The following is a 22,456-nucleotide window of genomic DNA, read 5'->3' on the forward strand; positions in this document are numbered from 1 at the left end:
GATGGAGGTTCGCGCCGCGACAGAGACGACCGAGATAGAAGACCGCGACCATCACTTGACCATAGGCAACATATAAGCGACAGTTCGCGAGGAGACCGAAAATCGAGACCTCTCGCATCTCTGTCGCCTGTCTCTGTCTCGCTGCGAACTGTCGCTTATATGTTGCCTATGGTCAAGTGATGGTCGCGGTCTTCTGTCTCGGTCGCTTGTCTCTGTCGCGGCGCGAACCTCCACCTTAAGACAGTTGGCTGTGCATTACTATTTGTGTATACATTTTTTTTCAATAAACAGTAACACAGGGTTTAGACACAGAAATAGAGTACAAAGGATTACACATTATCTTCTACCTTTAAACGAGCGATTCTTGTATGTACATATATATTTATTTATTTATAATTATTTCGGAGATCTCGGAATCGTCTCTAACGATTTGGATGAAATTTGCTATATGGGGGTTTTGGGGGCGAAAAATCGATCTAGCTAGGTATTTATTTATTTTAATCTTTATTGCACAATACATGAAGGTACAAATGGCGGACTTAATGCCTTAAGGCATTCTCTACCAGTCAACCAATGGGTCAAACCAGAAAGATTAAGGTGTTATCTCTGGGAAAACGCGCATTTTTGTGTTTTTTTTTGTTTTCCTATATAGCAAAGCTCGGTCTCCCAGATTTTCGATAAATCGTACTATGCCTGGAAAAGAGTTTTTTTTTTTTTTTATTATGCATGGGTTTACTCATGGCCACAGACTAGCCGAGGCGTAGACGTGGCCTACGATGGAGCGAGCTCGCCCAGAAGGTGCCTGTTCACTCTTGAGTTAAAGGATACTGGCGTGGTTATGCCTTTAAGTTGGATACTCGAGGAATTTATTTATGAAATACCTAGTACTGAATTTCGCTTAAATACATAAACGTGACTTTCCGAGAAGTATATATGTACCTACGTTTCCAGCCAGGTTGATTTATGTAAAGCCCTATAAATTGTAAATTTCGTAGAATTTGACGGAGGCGTTTTTAGGGTGGTCCCGATTCGCCAGATTCTTGTTTCGCCAGATTCTAGTATAGTATAGTTTAGGTACTCGAATTATTCCTAAGTTAATCCGGCGAAACAGGAATCCGGCGAAATGTATAGGTAAAGAGTAGGCAGTAACAAAAATCTTGATGATGCGGAATTATGGATGATGATAATGATGACATTGAGGATGAATAGAATAGAGCAAAGTAAAATTTATGAGTTAGGTACACTATGCAATAACACTTGTTTCAGATTATTATACCCTATTGTAAGTACAAAGTTTTAGAGCAATCTAGCTAGTCGTTTTAAGGGTTCCGTACCCAAAGGCTAAAACGGGACCCTATTACGAAGACTCCGCTGTCCGTCCGTCCGTCTGTCACCAGGATGTATCTCACGAACCGTGATAGCTAGACAGTTGAAATTTTCACAGATGATGTATTTCTGTAGCCGCTATAACAACAAAGAATAAAAAGTACTGAACCCTCGGTGGGTGAGTCCGACTCGCACTTGTCCGGTTTTTAAATTAGAGCGTAACTACGTTTGTATGGAGAACCGAGCTTGCGAGAGACAACTTTGATGGCCTACTCCGAACCACGTTCGACGTGTCGCTTCTCTGTCACACTTGTAAATTAATACGTAAGTTTGACAGAGAGGCAGCACGTCGAACGTAGTTCGCAGTAGGCCCTCAGAGCCTACTTAATCTGTGCTACTTATAAATTTAGTTTCTCATTTATGATTTTTATGAACTGTTATGATGAGCAACACTCGCTCATAAAACTGTTAATTCATAGTACTCGGTGAGTCATTATAAAGTGGAACTAGTGAGTTGTCAAATTATGATTATTAATGATTATGGAGTTGATTTCTTGTGAGACATGAATAATCACTTAACGAGATAGTGGAGTTTGCCCAACCTATTCATTTGCGTATTTTAAATATAAGCGCATTTATAATAGACTCACTAATCTCACTATACCTTATAAAACAAAGTCCTCAGGCGCGTCTGTCTGTTTGTATGTTCGCGATAAACTCAAAAACTACTGAACGGATTTTCATGCGGCTTTCACCTATCGACAGAGTGATTTTTGAGGAAGGTTTGTGTATATTTTTTAACCCGTGCGAAGCTGGGGCGGGTCGCTAGTTGTATAATTAAAGTCTTCCCTTTCATAACATTCCTCACGCTCGCTGGCTCTTGACGTGGCCTTTCTTCAGGATTTCCCCGATCTGATCAGAGAAAGTCCAGGTCTACCCCTTCCAACTCCCACTTCTACACTCATTATTTCCACGTGTCCAAACCATCTCAAGGACCGGAAAACCCCTCTTTACGCTTAATCCTATCAATTCGGTAACCCAATCGATTCGGTTACCTTATCATTCGGTAACCCTATCATACTGTTACCTGATTGTAATGGTAACCTTATTGAAACGGTAACCCTATCTTTGTTAAGGGTTTTTAACAGGTTTTCATTCAGTTAAGGTAACCTTTACGGTTGCTTGGTTTGCTACATTTAATAGTACATTATTGTCGAGGCTCGGAAGTAGCTACTTGCGGGCTGAGGATTAGTTTTAAACGGACGACCTTGGGAGTATTTATTTTATTTACTTTATGTATTTTATTTATATTATTTATTTATTTATTTCATTTATTTATTCATTTTATTAATTTTATTCATTTTATCCAGTTTATTCATTTTATATATTTTATCTATTTTATTTATTTTATTTGTTCTATTTTTTTTATTTTAATATAAACAAAATAAATTAAAACTAAAACTAAAAAAAAAAATAAACTTACCCACCTGCCTTAGGTCCCCCCGATCTGATAATAAGATTTATAATAAGAACACACCACACAGGTAGGTATAAAATAAACAAAGGAACGGCAAAATACTTGTTTGTGCTGACTTCATAGACCGCCCATGCCAACCTCGGTTATTCAATAACAAGTTGAATTTAAGTGTGCGTAAAGATTACAATCGTTTGAACTGGTCAAAAACCTTATAATGAGGTAACCGAATAGACTGGGTTTTTATTTCGGTTACCGGTAACAGAGGTTAACCGTATCTGATACGGTTACCGAATCAAAGTGTTACCTTTTCAGACGGTTACCGTTATGGTAGGGGTTTTTATAACCGCTTCTAAAATAACCCTATGAAAAACCCCGGTTAAGGTAACCGGTTCCTGTCCCTGAACCATCTCAAATCTCAACATACCTTTCTCAATTTTTGTCACTACAATTGTCAATACCGCCTGTCTTTAATTTATAGATTTGAAAGAAGTAACCTCTTTTTCCATTGTTTCCAGATGCAACAGAAGTGGCACTGCCCCTCGGTTGGCCCGGCGTGTGCTGCCCCAACTGTCGGCAGCAGCTGCTGCTGGGCTGCAAGGGCCACTACCCCGCGTACGCCACGCCCACCTCCCCCCTCTACCCGGCCCCCTACAACGAGGAGCTGAAGAGGCTAGCTGATACCGTCAAGGCGCTGAGGTTGTCCGGGTGGTACTATGGGAATCTTGATTGGCAGGTGTGTATTTCATCCATAACCAGCAAATGTTTCCACCATATTACGGGTCAAGGGCTCAAGGGGGACCCTATAGCGACATCTACCTTCTTAAACGGCTACCGGAGTTCAAAGTTACATTGGAAATTCACCAGTTACGATGTGCTACGCATACTAATTCCAAAATATCCAGAAGGCGTGAGTTCAAGTCTCACCCGAGGTGTGTATTTGCTTAAAAACTATTAATGTCAAAGTGAGAGCGAGAGAGTCTAATGAAGGCTGCAGTCTGCTTACAACGAGTCCAAAAAGCTAGCTGATACCGTCAAGGAACTGAGATTGTCTGGATGGTATTACTGAATCTTAATTGACAGGTCGATGGCCCAATATTACAGGGTTCTGTTACGTTTTCAAGACAGTTGCTGAAATTTGACTTAATGTCACTATGTTGATAATGTTCAAATTTCAGTTCGATTAAAATGAAACATAGGACCCTGTAATATTGGGCCAGCGAGGTGTGTAAATATGTGTATTCCTACATATACCTACTATACTGTAAAACGTAATTCAAGACCAAAAATTGCAATAATTTGTTTGTAAAATTGTAAATACCTTTTGATAAATAATCACGCTAAGATAATTTATTCATTGGTAATTTTACTCCTACTATTTAAAAAAGTACTTTTATTTATTTATTTGTACATAAATACAAGACGCGCTAGTAAAAAAGTGGCAACATTTCTTACTTTTTTTGGTCTTGAATTAACGTTTTGCAGTATAGTGGCTAACAAAGTTGAAATGTCAAATACCCGTAACATTCCTAGCGTGGTCGAACTGCATTGCATTGCCTGCCCTATGCAACTTTACGCGCGCTCGCGACTCGAACGATTTGACATCAGTCGTATAATTGTAAGTATTCAACAGAGCAATGTAGTGTATTGCAACACGTGTCTGGTTTATTTATAGTATTTGTGAAGCGCCATTCAGATGCCATTATCTATAACGCGAAATTGTAGAAAACAATTCTAAATCGTATTGCGACAAATTAACAATAACATTAACATTATCAAATTAACGCGTAGGTACATTTAATATTAGATTTTCCTCAATATTTGAGGAAAATGTCGTATTTGTCGATCTCGTATTGATAAACATAATTCCCTATATCCTCTAGCCGCCCAGACATCAAAACTTGCCAATACAAATTGCAATTTTGAGATGTCAAACTAAAGATTCAAATTAGAATGGAACGGGAGACCTTTTTATAGGCCTTTGGGCAGCTAGAGGATATATATACTGTTATAAATTGTAAATTGTAAAAAAAATTGTAAAGCGTATGTCACTATCAAAATATCAATCGAGCAGAACAACATGCCAACAGTATCTGTTACTCTCTAAAAGTTTTACGAATACCCATTGTTTATACACGGTGTAACATGAGGAAACCGAATACCCAAACAAGCAAGCAAGCCTATACGGTGTCCCACTGCTAGGCAAAGGCCTCCCCCCTTGATTTCCATTCGTCTCGATTTTGGGCAATCTCCGGCCAGTCGTTAAGATATGCGTCCAGGTCGTCCCGCCATCTCCGTTACACCGTGTATGTACCACAAAATCTCCTATAAGACATAGTTAACTGTTCAAGTTTTTGTGCAATGAAGTGTATTTTTTGTGCAATATTTTGTAGTTGCAGCAAAAAAAAACGTGTCTCTACTAAATTTAATTTTTAACTTTTCCTCCAAAGGCCCACCTTACAAAGAATTGGCAGTGGAATTTGAAATTAATAAATAGTGATGGTAATGTGATTGAATTTGGACCACAGACGTGGACTTATCACTGATGTTGATGATGATGATGATGCTCTCCTGACCAATTTAGGTCACAGCGACTGTGTGCTCTGGGCTATAACAGCGAAAATCGAATTTCGCAAATTGCGGGCATTTTTCTCTGTCACTCTAGTTACGCCTTCATTGGAGTAAAAGAGAAAGATCCCCGCAATTTGCGAATTTCAGTTTTTGCGGTAGCCCCTCTGGAGTAGACAATTTTATCAACTACTATAGATGCTGTCTGTACTTACACGTGTAAGACACGGCACAATGCACTTATTAAGGCATAGGGAATATATTTCCCACATGATTATGAACTTTGTTTCAAAGTGACAGGGTTCAATTTTGCATAATCTTACACCCTTATAAAGGGTGTAAGATTAGGTACAGTAGCACAGTCAGCCAGGTACAGTCAGCAGCAGAAGTTGCTAAGCGGGCGAAGTGTTCAAAATTATCTTGACGCGACTTTATTGTGAAAAGAATAAGAGCGTGTCAAGGTAATTTTGAATACCTCGCCCGCTTAGCAATTTCTGCTGCTGACTGTATGGTGGCACTCTCGCGTTATACGGCTTCTACGAATTAGTACGAATTGTACTTACGTCTCTTTATCAGTATTGTGGGAAACGAGCAGAGATAACGTTTTTAGAAGAGATAAGATAGATTTATAGCAAACTTATCATACTTATTGACTATTTCCACGTAAATTATCTTATTTCCTGTTGTAAATTCGCTTTGCAAGAGCAGGAGATTGACAAGATTTTACGTATTTTGTTATGTCTATAAAATGTATTCGTAAAGTAATAATACCAATTTCTACTTCTTGTTAGATAGATAGAGTTAGACCAATGTAAGTCTGCAACGATTTTGATAGCACACACTGCACGTTGCGAAGGTACCTTATGGCGGCTGGCACTTACGCTGTTATTCACGACGCTCCAATAGAGAGAATCCTTGTCTTACACTAGTAATAACACCCAAAAGAAAAGGATGAGTATAGTTTTATTGTTTAGAACAAAAAAAAACAACGGGTTGCACTCCGGGAGTGCCGGCAGAAGTGAAAACTCAACGACATTGTAACTCCAAATATTAATAACAGCGCCATATAGTGCAGAATGTCTGTAGCACTATGTATAATTGAGGTTAACGCCATCTAGCGTTATATCGTCGCATTACTTGAAACCCCTAAGCACATCACTGTGAGTACTACAGTTATATTAATACCAGTTTGAGGGAAACTCACTAGATGGCATTCAAATAAAAAACAATGACATTGTCCGTCACACATGACGTCACGCAAGCGCCCTGCGTACCTATACCCGTGGGACGTCACATTTAAAGATATTTCATGTATCTAACAAAAAGTTTTCTTTTTTCCAGGGAGCGAGAAATCTTCTCAAAGAAGCTAGTGTGGGCGCGTTCGTGGTCCGGGACTCGGGCGATAGGAACTTCATATTCTCACTGTCGGTGCAGACGGAAAGAGGCCCCACCTCTGTTAGGCTACATTTTGAATGTGGCTTCTTTAGGTAAATATATTTTTATAAATTAAATTAGCAAACTCACAAACCTCTCTTAGACTGTGTCTCTGACTCTGAAATGTCAAATTGGCAAACAGGGACAAACGATGGACGACGAAGCTAAGTTGGCCACGATTTTGATAACCCAAGTGCAAGTCTTATTTTAAACGTCAAACTGTTATGAATTGACTTAACACTTGCATCGCCTGGGCTATCAAAATCGCTGCTAACCTAGCTTAGTTTGACTCTAATATCGACAGTTAGTTTGTTAATCTAATAAAACGTTAATCTAAAGAGAAACCCAAATTTACTTTTGAGAAGTTTTTTCTAATAAGCAACCACTAAAAAATCTATGCACGCGGTGCGATTCTGACTTAAATCATACGGCGTTTTTAGAAGTGACCATGCGTGACAATTATATATGTCGCCTTCTGGCATGCGATATATTTAACAACCTTATGAAGTGACAGATAACAGCGTGTCGCGTGAAATAGCGATAAGTGTGATGTATGCGTGAGATTAAATGGGACATACATTAAATATTAGGGACGGGAAAGGTCATTCTTGACGGCCCTGTGTATCGCGGTTATCGTAAATGTCTTTAAATGAGTTGAAAGATATACAAAATATACAGTGTGGAAAGATAAGTCGGGCCCTGTAGGGAAACTACCTTAAATCCTTAAGCTAGCTCATTTTACTTAAAGGAGACATTCCTTTATTTTTAAAAAGAAACAAAACTGCATTCAAAGATTTTCTAAAACTCGCTTGCCTCGCCCGGGACTCGAACCGACTAAAAATCCCAAAAAATAAACACTCGCAATTTTATTCTACTAGTCGATACAGTTAATGTTAATGATAACATTTCTCAAAGAAACATTAGGTCTTACACTCGTCTGTCGTATAAAATATCCATAAAATCTAATATTTAGCTCTCAAGATTTTTTTAGACAAGCCAAATTGAAGAAAAAAAAGAAAAATCTTTGAATGCAGTTTTGTTACTTTTTAAAAATAAAGGAATGTCTCCTTTAAGTAAAATTAGCTAGCTTAAGGATTTAAGGTAGTGTCCCTCCAGGGCCCGACTTATCTTTCCACACTGTATATGAGAGGTTGGTAGATCGAACTGTTATTTTAACTAGTAAGACCCAAGCCAATTTTTGCGCTTTTGAATTTGGAACTTTCTTTTATTTCTATAAGAGTTCATTACTCGAATTTAATTTGTACTTGTACAAGTACGCGGGGAAATATGAGGTTAAAAACAGAGCTTAAATACTATTAACTCCATCATAAATATCTGTTGACTGCTGGTCATAGAAATTGTGTGATAAAACAATGTAAAATGTACAATCATATTTTTACATTCCAGTCAGCGATAAAAAAGCTTGTAACAAAAAAGTAACAATAAATAAATTCTATTCTTATACCATGGCCAATGGCCATGGCAGCAGTGACATCACAGTCCATAACAACTTCCTACTATCATTTACCTTATACTTAACAATTAATTATTTCCCTGTCTACTTCTTTATGTAGTTTACTATGTCTCACTTCGTTTGGTTTTCATATTTCTTTAATAGATTTTTACATCCCCATGTAATTTTCTATATATCACTTTCCTGGTTTTCATATTTCCTCATTAGATTTTGTACGTTTAAGTTTCGTCACATCGCATTATTTAGTTTCCTTGAGGAAGGTTTGATATGAAAAACCGGTCATTATGTGTCATCTTCGTACTTTTTGAGCTTGAAAATCGTGTTTTGCAAGGTCTTATAAGGAAACTAACATTTGTTTGCTTAGAGGTTGTTAAAAAACATAAGTATCTACATCTTTATTACGCCTTTGGGGTCTAATTTCTAAAATCCTTTCTTAGTTGAAGGTCTACAACATTTGAAGAATATATATTATGTTCCAAATCTCAGGGTCTTACCATCAACGGTTTAGGCTCTGCGTTGTACCATCGCCTACATTGTTAACTGTACATTGGTGGACCTTATGCCTTTTTTAATAAGATATTCCGAAGTACCTACACTATCTACAGTTAGGACTGTTGCTGTTTGTATGTTGAAATATGATGTAAATTATGTGTCATGGGGTACCATGAAATTTGAGAGGTAGACCAAGTTAAGTTGGCAGCGATTTTGATAGCCTAGATTAGATTGTGCAAGTGTTATTTTCAACATCAAACTTATATGAAATTATTACATTTAAATAACACTTCCACAGGGTGAGCTATCTAAATTGTTGCCAATTTAGTTCAGTTTAACTCAATAGAGTTAGAATATAAATAGTAGTGTCCGACCGAAGGTTCGGTTTCGGTTTCGGCCAGTTTCGGCCAAAAAATCATGTTTCGGCTGTAGTTTCGGTTTCGGCCAAAAAACGGCCGAACCTTTCGGCCGGGCCGAAACTTACGAAAAAAATAAGTAGGACAACAATATTAATAGGTCTACATATTATAATGATCCATGTATAGGTACAGAAATTAATTGGTTTATTATAAAACACAATTCCACTAATGAGGGCGCCACTGGACGGTCGACGCAGTCTTAAGAGGCTGTCAATAACTATAACGCGCACACTGTCTAATTGTTTCGGAACGAATGAGTGATTTTATCTCAATTTACTATTGGTTTGTGTTCCACATGTCCTCTACTTCAGCTTAGCCTTTGGCCTCGCTGCGCCGTGCTCGGCCTGCGGTCTCGCTTGTTAATACAATGAACATTGGTTGGAGTCTGTGCTCAACTACTTATCCTGAAGCCTGAAGCACGGCTTTGACTTCACATGAAAGTTTGCCTCACTGGGGCACTTCGGACTTTTAGGCCCAGGTGAAGATTGGTACCCGGCCTTGCGATATTGTCAACAAAAACTTTCGCGTTCGCGTTTTTGGTTGGTTTTTTGGATGACCCTGTATCTACATGTTAACTTGACTGGTGAAGGAATAAAGTTAGACCAAGAAAATTCTGCAATGATTTTGATAGCATACGCAGTGCAACTAGTGCAAATGTTATTTATATGTCATAATTTCATAGAAGTTTTGATGTTTAGAATAACACTTGTACTGCGTGTGTTATCAAAATCGTTGCAGAATTATCTTGGTCTAACTCTAGTAATTTTCTTGAAAAACTGCTTAAGTAACATCAATTTCAAGGATATTGGGTGTTGACAGCCCCATAATATGTGTATAAAAGAGGTTTTATGACATTTTTTCAACGATTTTAACAAGTCTACAAAAGTTTCGGTTTCGGTTTCGGTTTCGGCCGAAACTAGAGCCAAAGCCGAACATTCGGTTTCGGCAAAAAAACATGTTTCGGTCGGACACTAATAAATAGGTAATAAATAACTTATTTGTAAAAACTTGTTTGTATAGTCTGGACAAAAAATAGTAGAAATTAAAAAGTGGTAATATTGTAGGGTCGTCCGTTTTTAATCGATCTAAGAAAACGGGACGACCCTACAGTGTTGTCACTTTTTGATTTCTATTCTTTTTTTTTTGTCAGACTATATGTTTTTATAAAAATTTGTAGACTCAACACAACATTCTCGAAACTAATTACCTTACAGCACTAAGTGCCAGTTGCACCGACCACATTTGACAGACTGATCTACGTCAGCCGGCGCGCCTAAGCGCTTCACTATGAAACTTTCCATACATTAAAAAGCGAACTCTTTAACGATCCGAAGTTTGGTGCGACCGACCGTAACGGAACCTTTCCTTTTCCAGGCTGGACTGCGAGAAGCCCCTGGCGCGCTACATGCCGCGGTTCCGCTGCGTGGCGGAGCTGGTGCAGCACTACGCGCGCTCGGGCCGCGCCGCCGCCGGCGCCGTGTGGGTGGACCGCGCCGGCGCGCCGCACTCCGCCGTTCTGCTGAGGACGCCGCGCCGCAGCGCGCCGCCCAGCCTGCTGCACTGCGCGAGGCTAGCCATACATAGAGCGCTGGATTCTGACCCTAGGTAATACTCGGATTTATATGACGCTCGCCCCTGATCGGTCAGAAATTCAAAATATATTTAAAAATTTCAAGAAATTAGCATTCTAGGAGAGGCAGTAACCCCCACCCTGGGCTCGGCCTGTAACATAAAAATCTTAGAGAAAAACAGAATACCGATATGTTGCGGCTATCATTTTAACAAGATAGTAGTAACAGTTTATTACAAGGGCGCTGTAGATTTCTGGCACTAGACCACGCGCCGAACGTCGGACTTCGTCCGATTTTTTAGCTTGTGAGCTCCCGACACTCGAGTCGCCCGACTTTTTAATATGACGGCGCTTGCGGGGCCTAACACTGGAACTCGCCTCGATCGCTTAGTTTCGCCCGACACTTTTGATATAAGGGCGCCTTAAACAATAAGCATCCCACACTGAAGCACGCAGAACGCGCCTCAATAGTATGAGGGCGGCCCTGAGGTACTCTTTGACAATTTTCTTCGGTATAAAACATGCCCAGTATAAATATTAAACGTCAATTTAAATTGTCTAACATAAAACTTGAATTCCAGATCGCCTAAACTATGGAGCGCGCCAAAACACCGGCTCCTGCCGCTGCCGACGACGCTCCTAGACTACCTCGGCGAGTACCCCTACTCGATCTAGCACGTCTGTATCTAGACTAGATAGATTAAACCTAGGTCTAAAGTGACTTCAAAATCATGTACTGCCTCTGACGCGCGTGGCTACAGCCCAATATCAACCTTAATTATATTCCGATAAGGTTCACAATAACGCGTCGCGCACGATAGCTTATTGTGCCTATGATAGCTGTAACTCCGGTACAATTTTAGATTAAAGTCACTGTATCAGATTGATAGCCAAGGCTCGAAAATACAGCCGTCATTTTGCAAACATAACCATAATTTTAGACCCATTTATGAGTCGAATATGTTCGTTCACAGTCTATGGACGTCATGCGTTGACATTGGTATGAAGTATCTGTTGTACAGTCCCTGCAATAATGTTACTCTTTGAAGGCCGCTAAAATATGTGACACGCTCTTATGACTACAAATAAGATCGTGTCAGATATTTCTCCGTTCTGTAACATATGCGGTCTCCGTTGTGTAACATATTGCAGGTACGGAACAGGATTATGTTTTATCAGAGCCTTGTTGTTACTGCCAAAGGCATAATAAGATGAGAAACTCTAGATTCTTTAGCAGTTAGTTCATAACTTAATGTGCATACATTTTAACATTTGGAACAACTTTCTTAACTTTGTAAACTCTTGTAGTAGCGCCGGACGCCCTACGATCACAAAATTGAAGTCACTTTACACCCGGGTACCTTTTCCTTTGTAAGCACAGGTTGCTAAGGCAGGGACCTTTTACCGATTTTAATTTATGTATTATAATATAGGACTAGGGACTCAACTATGGTATTTAGCGGAAAATCTGCATATTATTTAATTAAGTACTGTTTGTATATAAAGATTTGTTTGTAAGACTGATATTGAGAGCATCTACTTCAGCGCTTGTTTACTTACTTACTTACTTACTTACTCCTCTGGCGCAGCGACCCAAAGTGTGTCTTGGCCTCCAACACGACTGCTCGCCACTGATCCCGGTCTTGTGCCGTGTCTCGCCAGTTCTCAACCCGGAGCTCGCGCAGATCAGCGTCCACCACATCCGCCCATCGATACCTAGGTCGACCAACCGGGCGGCGTCCTATCGGTTTTCCCTCAAACGCTCTTTTCACCGCCCGATCACCTTCCATTCGCTGAAGATGGCCGAGCCACCGAAGCCTTTGCGCCTTTGTCACACCAATGATGTTTGGTTCAGCAGCTAGTTCTTCAACTTCGGCGTTCTTTCGGATTCTCCAGCTGCCATCGGGTCTCTGCGTTGGGCCGAGGATTTTGCGGAGAATCTTCCTTTCGGCCACCAACAGCTTATTTTCCTCCTTCAGAGTTAGTGTCCAGGCTTCACATCCGTATGTTAAAATAGGTCGTATCACGGTCTTGTAAATTCGGATCTTAGTTTTTCTGCTGAGAAGCCTGGACACCAAGACTTTATGCAGAGCTGCGCCGCATCGCAAGGCATTCTGAATGCGAATGTCGATTTCTTCGTCACGGGTATTGTTGTCGTTGATTGTACAACCTAGGTATTTGAATTTGGCCACCCCTTTGAACACAGTATCTCCGACATGTAGATCTGCAGGTTTGCCTCGACCGGTTTTATAACGTCGCATGTGGAGATACTCAGTTTTATCGTGGTTAATACGTAGGCCTACTTTCAGAGCTTCAGTCTCAAGGGTCTTAGTCGCCACCTGGACCCCTTCTCTACAACTACCCAATAGAGCCAGGTCATCTGCATACCCCACCACCATATGCTTTCCGTTTAGCTCTAGTCCAGCATCCAAATCTAGAACTTTCCTGAGGACATACTCCAGCACTAAATTGAAAAGCATTGGTGATAGGGCATCGCCCTGTTTTAGCCCCGTGTCCACTGAAAAAGCATCCGTCAGATCGCCCTGCACCCGTACCTTCATATTACTGGCCCTCGTTACCGCCTCAACCATGGTGACTAACTTGTTCGGGATGTTGAAGTTCCTCAGTATGGCGTATAAAGAGTCCCTGTCTATGCTGTCGTATGCCTTAGCGAAGTCCACGAACACCATGTGTACAGATTGTGCATATTCCCATCTTTTCTCCATAATCTGCTTTAGGAGGAAGATCTCGTCAGCCGTACTGCGATTTCGACGGAACCCACACTGATAATCGCTGAGAATCTTTTCCGCGTACGGTTCCAGTCTTTTGAGGAGTACGTATGACAACACCTTATATGCAGTTGGAAGCAATGCTATACCCCGGTAGTTCGCACACCTCTTCTTGCATCCTTTTTTATGAACAGGACAGATGACTCCCGTGTTCCACTCAAGCGGTTGGATCCCCGCCTACTTACTACTTATTTTAATTCGCTACAGTTTTAGTTTGTTTCTTTGTGAATTCAAATTGCATAAACTGGCCGCGTAGCCAAGATGTCAATCGCTTACGCTCCGTAGCGATCGAAACGCAACTGTCACTGTCGCGCTAATATGGAAGAGTGATAGAGAGACATAATGCTTTTCGATGTCGAAGCGATAGCGATTGTAAGCCTGGCTAGGCCGGCTGAACCCATATCATACACAATTATTTTTAATAACAATATGTTTTGTTTAAACAAGTTTAAGGGAAGATTGAGTATTTCTTGTTATTTTGTTCCGTTACCCAGAATTACAACAACATTCTTTATTAGAAAAATATAAATGTTAAACATACTAAAATGTGGCCTATTTTGCAAAAGGTCACACAGTTGCGATCAAATTGCACACCGGCCAAGTTGCTCTAAAATATCTGATCAAGCACTTTAACGCATTGACAATAGACGCGTGCTCAGATATTTGTGGGCGCCATGGCCGCTCCAATATATCTAATGACGACAATACATTAAGTTCCACATATACAGGTCTTAATAGTTATATGGAAAAAATAACCATGGCTACAACAAGAAATATTTTGTCAAACTCTTAAATTTAGATATTTGTATTATAGCAAATTTGACTCATTTGTTCCCTAATGCCGCTCTTGTCCATTCGAAGTAAGATATCATCACACTATTTTGTTAGAAAACTATTTAATTTATTTATTATTCGGTTAAGAATTAGATTTACACGAAGGTTGAATTGTGTTCCTATTTCAGTTGGAAAATTCACTTTAAAATTACTTCTCTGTTTCGGCGCAAATGTGACTTGAATCAGTGCCATGAACTACGGGGCCCTATTGATTCTTAACATACAGTTCAAATTATTTGGTAATTTACCATTTTTAACATTACATCGACTCTTCTGCTCAACTGTCAAAAGATTTATATTCATAACATGGTCAAAATCACCCCATTTTCGAAGTTACCCCAATACACCTTATAATATTGAAAAAAGAAAATAAACTTAACAATCGTATGTTAGAATAATATGGCCCTGAAACATAATAATCCGTTTATAGAATATTCTGGATATTTTGAAGGCTCTCGAACGCAACAGTAACGGCCCGGCCACGACATTGCGCGGCGGCGGCAGCAACGAGCGGTGGCCATAGGTTGGAGCGAGTCACTGCGATCGGACCTTTCGTTCCCACCTATGGTTGCCGCCGCCGCCGGTCGCGCAATGTCGTGACCGGTGTGGAAACGTCTGGCTTTTCAATCGCCATCGGCAGGGTCGCCATGAGAAAGCTAGTTTGAGGCTGAATTTGTAAATAGTTATTGTTTTCTATTTATTTCTTAGATGTAATGTAGTTAAGTAGAATAATTATACGCGCGCCATGTGATGGCGTTTACGTTCAATAAACAAGGAAATATTAGATACCGTTACATTTCTCACGATTGAGATACAAAGTCAATACAAGGAGAAGTTCCCTATTTTCTGAAAACTAGGCAAGCCGGTGGAAATCGAGTTGTATAGACAGGAGAATTGTGGCGGTATTTGGTTGGTGTACCAAGAGCCTGGGTGGCTAGTGATCACTAATAATATAGAATAATCATGTACCTACCTTGAATAATCTCAATTATTTTTAGTATTTACCTGTTCATTTGTTCATCTGAGTTCCACAATCCCTTGACTAATAAAGTGAAATGTAAAGCTTGATGCAGATGGCGCTGCTATCTAATGAATAACTAACTAACAGGTGATCTTGTGTGTTCGAATTTACAAGAAATTGTTTATGGAAAATATCAACTATAGAGTATAACCAGCCGGTCAGATAGGCCCTATTCAGCCAACCATCTATAAGCAATTGGTAGTTTTTAAACCCATTGAATGAGGTTAAAAACTAAAACTTCAAAGTAGATGGCGCCCTTGGGTAAATGTCAAAAAGCGCTTTGCGTCAGTTTTGGTCAGGGATATTAATTTATAAGTGGAACTATGTAAAGATTGTAAAGTCCATTCAAACTTCCTTTTCATAAGTGGTAAAAAATTTCGAAATGCAACTAAAAAAAATCGAATTGTAACTAAAACCAGTAATCGTTTTCAATAACTTTAAAATTCTACTTTAAAAAATATGCAATTTGAAGTTTTTTACCAATGAGGGTTTCATATTATTGCTATAATCCTGATATCGGGCACCAAAGAAATAGGTGGCCGATATTATCACATGAGAAGCATTAAAATGCAGGAAGATATGAATAGAACTGTTCTTATCGTTATTTTTGAGTGTATTCTCGAAAATATGGCGCATAATAATGTTGATGGCACAATCGAATCCGTATCACCGCAGTGACATAGTGTGGAATTGCCATAGTCGTATTTTCAGTTGAATTTGTCGTTTATACTGGTATTTCCATACTATGTCTTTAGATTATACGGTCCCGATACATTTTGCGCCAAATTTTCGAGCATACCTATGCAAAATAAGTTCAATTAGTTTTGTACATTTTCTAAGAAAATATCACCAATTGTGCAACATAAGTGTGACATAATAGAAATGAGGTGTGTGTGCGTGTGTGTAGACTAATGTATGCTAAACATGAAAATAATTTATATACAGAAACAAATATACGTTCTGACAAAATATACCGAATTTTATTTGTACTTGTAATTCCTAATTGCCTAAACTCTCCTAAACTACTATCGCCAGGATATGCACTCGCCAGTGCTTGGTGATCAACAATGAATCCGACTTAAATCACGTAACATAGAATATGTCAGGAATGGATCGCATTGCGTATGTTCTGCCCTCACGGGTGCACGTATGTATAGTTTGTCCAACCAAATTTGTCAGTAAATAAGAACAAAAAAACTACACATCCTTATCTTTTTTGGGTGTTAGTACTAGTGTAAGGCAAATATATAGATGGTCAAGCAAATCTTGTCAGTAGAAAAAGGCGCGAAATTCACTGACACTTCCTTTTTCTACTGACAAGATCTGCTTGACCAAGTTTAGTATGATTCTCTCTTGTCTATGTTTGAAATGAGACAGTTCTTTGACAAACTAAAGCAACGCAATAGTATAAATAAGGATACTGAAACACACCCAACTTGTCAGTAGAAAAAGGCGCGTAATTAAAATTTCTATAGGTGGACAACGCGCGCCTACATTGCCGCCTTTTTCTACTGGCTATGTGGCTGTGCCAGAGTATACTTGCTTTAAGAAGAAATAGGAAACAGTAATAACCGAACGCATTTTAACAGAACGCATTCGTATTTTGAATTGCGTTCAGAAACATAAATTTTGATCCTAGATTTCCTCCAATCGTAAGGTATCGCTAGAACAGACAGAAGAAATAAAAAGTTGCAGATTATTTAAATGTTATTAAAAAGTATTATAAAATACCACTGCACAAGAAACTATTATATTAAAAATATTATTTGAAATACTCAACTACTTTTGTGAGAGCATCGGGCAATATACAAACGCGTTCCTCAGTTGTCATCTGTCACGGAAGAAAACGTCAAAGTCAGCCGTATGCATTGTATTGATCCGCAGCGTTTTATTTATTCATCAAAGCTATAAATAAATTTGCCGATTTAACCAATTCGCGCTTAAAATAAACAATGTGAAAAATACCGTTAATGTTCACGCCATGTCAGTCAATGGTAATAGCGGTATCTACGCGCCGCTGAAGCAAATACTTACCGAATCTGATTCTGATGATGAGCGAAAAGAAGATGCGACAAAAATCATCGGTAGCAGCGATCTGGACATCAACAGTGGTCTTAAACATGCGAAGAATATCAGCTTGAGCGATATGGATGACTTTAACACACATGAAAACACAGTAGAAAGCACCATGGACAACGTAAGTTTTTTGCAGTCCGATACCTCGAATAAGATGTCTTTTCCGCGCCGATGCGCCTTCATAGCGTCTATTCTGGTCTGTATATTCACTGTGGTAATATTCTTATGGGGGATTCCGTGCTCGGAGCTGAATAGTTGCACGAATAATGAGTGGCAAGACAAAACTACTAGTTGGGAGTTGCCATATGAAGACATTGAGCTGTCCGGCGCTATACAGGTTGTGGACGGAGTCGCTCCCAACACGAAGAACTTAATTTTCATCTATAGAGGTAACCATATGGTGCATGCGGAAAAAAATAACAAAATAGTTAATGGTGTGTTATTGATTGTTGGGAACTCTGGTAAGGTCGGTTGGTATACTCGTGAGGAAAGGATTCCGACTGAGATCAACTGTCACCTTATAGATGTTAACCGAGACAAGCAGAAAGATTGCATTGTATCAGGCTCCCAAGGGTTGCTGGCAGCTATAAACCCCATCTCCGGGACTTATTACTGGTACATACATAAACATGGTAATGTTTTTAGTAAAATTGTAGCTATAGACTTCCCTATACTTATGAAAGACATGGATAAAGACAAAGTGTATGACCTGTTGACAGTTGCTACAGTTGAGCCTAACACTAACCACAACTCCTTGCTTATCATCTCCGGCGCTACGGGCAACATCATAGGTGAACCGATGACTATAGAAGACTGTTTATCGGTTAAGCTACTTACCGAGTCAGATTTGGTAAACATCACCTATCTTTGCAAAAACGGGTCTTCGGAAGCCTTTAGATGGACCTCATATTCCGCTCTGAGCAGGAAGTTGGCCAAGTTAGACCAGACAGTGGTCAGTCACGTTTCACCGATAACAAATGCTACTAAGAAGCAGAAAATAAGCTTAAAGAAGAGTATTGGGAATACGAGAGAGATATTCATGAACGGACCTGGAAAGTTAATCGTAGAGAATTTTGGGGAATGCCCTAACAACTGCCAAGTCAAGCTTAAACTATTCTTAGGTAGGAATAATTCTACAAACACTAGTTGGGAATACACTGCTAATCACGTATATGCGATGAGACCTAGTTCTTTTGCTTTCGCAAACTCTATACGAGGATTTGTATTGAAGTTATGACAGTGGAACAGCGCACACCTGGCAAAGGGTGCGCAGAAAGTCAACGATATCCAGTACAATGTGCAGAATCATAGCCCGAAGAATACTTATGATATTTTCTACTATCGACCCATGATTAATGTTGCTTCTATATCATCATGTATCAAATATGAGAACTTCACAGCTCATGATATATCGGAACGGATTGTGTTAGTGTCATTTGATAAAATGCAGACACATAATGTTAATGTAAGTCAGACGGATATCGTTCAAATATGTGTGCGGGGTTCTGTGGATACTCCGACTCCTCAGCCAATATGCCAGCCTGATTTACAGTATCAGGACAACTCACTAATGATTGCAGATTTAGACGGTGATCATTCCCACGAGTTGATATCGTATTACAGTACATTTGTGGCGCCTGAAAGTTACAGTCCCAAAGACATTCCTATGGAACCTAATGATTTACATTTGACGTCGGTAGTTAGAGTTATTCGTTTAGAATCTGAATTGCCTAAGTTGTTTGTTGCTAATAATGTTTAATTCTAAGAATACTATGATTCACACCATAGAGTAATCTAAGTAAAGAAAGAGTGGTAACATCCATTAATTACATCACACGTTTAGGGGGAGGGAGGGGGTCAAGAAAATGTGACATATTGTGACATGGGGGAGGGGGGAGACACCAACTTTGTGACGTCACTTTAACTTCATCAGTAACCGAAAAAATATTTAAATTATTTTATTCACTCTACATTTAAATAACAAGGTTTTAAAACGATAATCGTTTTTATTCATTTAATTTTCTTTCCTAAGCAGTTTTGGGTTATAAAATTACTAATATTTATATCGTCAAAAATATTTCGATAAAATATTAATAATACTTAGGTACTTACTTAATTCGATTTGGCCATTTCGTAGAAAAAATGTGACGTCACACTAGGGGGGGAAGGGGTATGCCAAATGTGACCAAGTGTGACAAGGAAGGGGTCAAAAAACCTAGAAATTCGTGTGACGTAATTAATGGATGACCCCTTAGTTTTCTTACCAAAACGCGCGTTATTTCGTAGTCGACATCTAGCGTCATGTAGCGGAATTTATCAGTACTGCTCGTTGACAATAGATGTCTCGGCGAACGAAAACTCTAATGCTCAACAATATTCAGCTAATATTATAACGGGATTAACTGGAAGTCTATTTTCAATGCCTTCTGTTTATAATATTAGTTGTAAATTGTTTTAGTAGTAAGTATGTACATTTTTCGTCAGTAGCTACAGCTACACTTGTGACATCAGCACCTCTAGCACAACTGGCCGCGACAGGCGTGAGAAGTGACAGATCGGCGCGACTTGGCGGCTTGTCGCGTGTTGGCAGCACAACTCACGCGCGAGAGCCGCGACAAACTCGCGATCAGGTGTCACTGTCAGAAAATGACAACTATCGCGACTTTGAACTAAAATCCTTAGCACAACTGCCTATTTTGAGACAAAATATTCTCTCGTCTTTATGTCAATCCGCGAGTCGAAGTCTACGCGACTTTAGAACGCGACTCGCTCTCGCGGGTGGTTTGCTTGTACTTTTTTAACTAAACTCATGATAATTATAACTTAAAAACAAGTTTCATATATTATGTAATAATATAATTTGTATAATTACTTATTGCCCTAAGGAATAAGGAAGTATGGAACAATCACTAAATGCGCTTTACGCACTCATATATCGATTATGCACGGTGATACCTACAAGTACCACAACACACCCATCATGTTTACAACTTTAATTTCAAACAGCTAGCTTGTAGGTACTCAATTAAGTAATTAGGTACATATGTAGGATTTTTAAATTTCAATTCAGGTTCGTAAGTTTGTAAAAGTAATCCTAAGACTTCCTTACACAAAACTTTCATGAACCTAACAACGGAGCCCGCTTGCTTGTACATAAATGAAGCCGATGAGGTGGGTAGGTACAAATGTTCAAAACAAACTATCTAACATATTAAGTAAGCCATAGTATTAGTAGTAATATTTAGGATCACAGTTAAATGTCTAATTTCAACAATCTCTTACTATTTAGGTACCGTTTGGAACCTTCCTCGACTTCAACAAAAGATACCTACATGTGGCCTGTGCCCGCTGCATCGTACTGTAACAGAATGATGTAATACGTGGCTATAACAGGATCATGTCCGGCTCAAAATAATGCTTTGTATGAAATATTATCAGTCAACACCCACTAAACCATTCCGTCCCCTGCCAACACCATACCGTGACGTGACTGGACCGAGCCGACCAACAATATTTTGAAGGAATCGTTACGCTCATGTCATAGTCTGCGTAGGTAGCATAGGTACGGTTATCATATGGTCTACCATATTGAAACTCCTCTAGATAATACCCGTGTTCTAGATGTTTCACTTCATGTTTGACAGGGCCTGATACGATCATGCTATGATACGTTGCTGTCAACATTAGGTATGAAGTGGGCCTTGGGGAGCTAATTAATAATGGCTTCTAGGAGTTCTAGGTACTTACCTACCTACTTTATTTTTGTTTCTTTTCAGGTAAAAATACAGGAGAGAAAAAAAAAACAATATATATTTAAATTAATAGTATATTGCTTTGCCTTATATATTCTTGCAATATTCGACTTCTTATTATTAAACCTAATATATATTAACATCTAGAACCACTATAGAGAAATTGTAAGAATCTTCTTTACTACCCTTGAAAAGTATTTTCTCTCTTCCTTTTTCTTCGACATGCGGCGTAGGACAATTAAATATCACCCTGGAAAGAAAATTTATTTGTAGACAATAAAATATGGTCATGACTTCATCGAGGACTATTATGAAATAAGCTTTTCATATCAATTTGTCAAATCATAAACAGTTAGGTACACAGTATACAAACATGCCATCCATTATTGGCACAAGAAAAACTATATGAAACTTATTTGAGAGTTACTGTGGCAGCTTAGATAGGTACGCCATAACCATTAGGGTTATTATTAATAGTTCACTTCCTCGGTGGTTCCTCACATCTTAGTTAATTTAGAAAAGGGGACAGCTCCGCGTTTGAAACCTACAAGCTTGCCTAGTGTGTTTCTTTTCCTGAATCTCCACTTCGGGTCCCGTTGGCAGGTTCCTGTTAATAATAGTTTCCTTTGGGTGCTGGGATATCAATCGTGTCTAGGATAATGCTGAACTTATTCTGAAAAATAAAACACTATTTACAACAGGAATATGAGAACAAAACCAATAATAGCAATTTCATTATTATATTTACTTACAAAAATATTTTATTTAAAAGGTATATTAAACAGAAATTTTTAAACAATATATATTTTAAGAAATATTATCAATATTAAGTATATAAGGAAGGCTCTATTACTTACATATTTTCATATTTTTTCCCGTAATTAAATGTTGACAAAATTTGAAAGTTCCTTGACTTTGACAGGAAAAACTTAACCATCGACAAAAAACTAGATTTTTTACCACCAAAGAACGAATGATTTAGCGCATCCCTGGTTTCCGATTCAGTGTTGCCACTTGCAAATATCGATTTGTTTAGACTTTGATTTCGCCGGGTAACACTGACGAGTCGCGCCGCGACTTTGAGTTCTCTACGCGGCTGTTGCAGTCGCGGGTACAAGTTATGCTACGGAAATCGACAGATTTGACAGCCGCGGGAATGGCGACTCGAGTCGCGGTCTAAGTCGCGGATGCAAGATGTGCTAGAGGTGCTGGTGTCAAGTAGGGTTG

At 39.2% G+C, this 22,456-nt stretch overlaps 2 protein-coding genes and 1 long non-coding RNA gene across 4 annotated transcripts in view; 2 read left to right on the plus strand and 1 right to left on the minus strand.

Annotated features, from left to right (window-relative positions):
• Positions 1–12,312, plus strand: part of LOC134667107 (suppressor of cytokine signaling 2-like) — a 46,357-nt gene extending 34,045 nt beyond the window's left edge. For both annotated transcript variants that reach the window (XM_063524389.1, XM_063524388.1), the window contains exons 2-5: positions 3,319–3,536; positions 6,710–6,855; positions 10,562–10,792; positions 11,339–12,312. In XM_063524389.1, coding sequence (XP_063380459.1) covers positions 3,319–3,536; positions 6,710–6,855; positions 10,562–10,792; positions 11,339–11,432 — 689 coding nt within the window. In that variant the 3' untranslated portion in view covers positions 11,433–12,312. The remainder of the gene's footprint in view (positions 1–3,318; positions 3,537–6,709; positions 6,856–10,561; positions 10,793–11,338) is intronic.
• A 4,956-nt stretch (positions 12,313–17,268) lies between these two features.
• On the plus strand, positions 17,269–18,753 carry LOC134667108 (protein FAM234B). Its single transcript, XM_063524390.1, has one exon. The coding sequence runs from the start codon at positions 17,383–17,385 to the stop codon at positions 18,712–18,714; it is 1,332 nt and encodes a 443-aa protein (XP_063380460.1). The 5' UTR covers positions 17,269–17,382; the 3' UTR covers positions 18,715–18,753.
• A 2,534-nt stretch (positions 18,754–21,287) lies between these two features.
• Positions 21,288–22,438, minus strand: LOC134667584 (uncharacterized). Its single transcript, XR_010098657.1, has 2 exons — positions 21,778–22,438; positions 21,288–21,479 (listed from the first exon to the last, which is right to left on the minus strand). It is a non-coding gene; the product is annotated as an uncharacterized LOC134667584 (long non-coding RNA).
• Positions 22,439–22,456: the final 18 nt, after the last annotated feature.

The sequence above is a fragment of the Cydia fagiglandana genome, chromosome 9 (genome assembly GCF_963556715.1).
Source record: "Cydia fagiglandana chromosome 9, ilCydFagi1.1, whole genome shotgun sequence".
Taxonomy (NCBI): domain Eukaryota; kingdom Metazoa; phylum Arthropoda; class Insecta; order Lepidoptera; family Tortricidae; genus Cydia; species Cydia fagiglandana.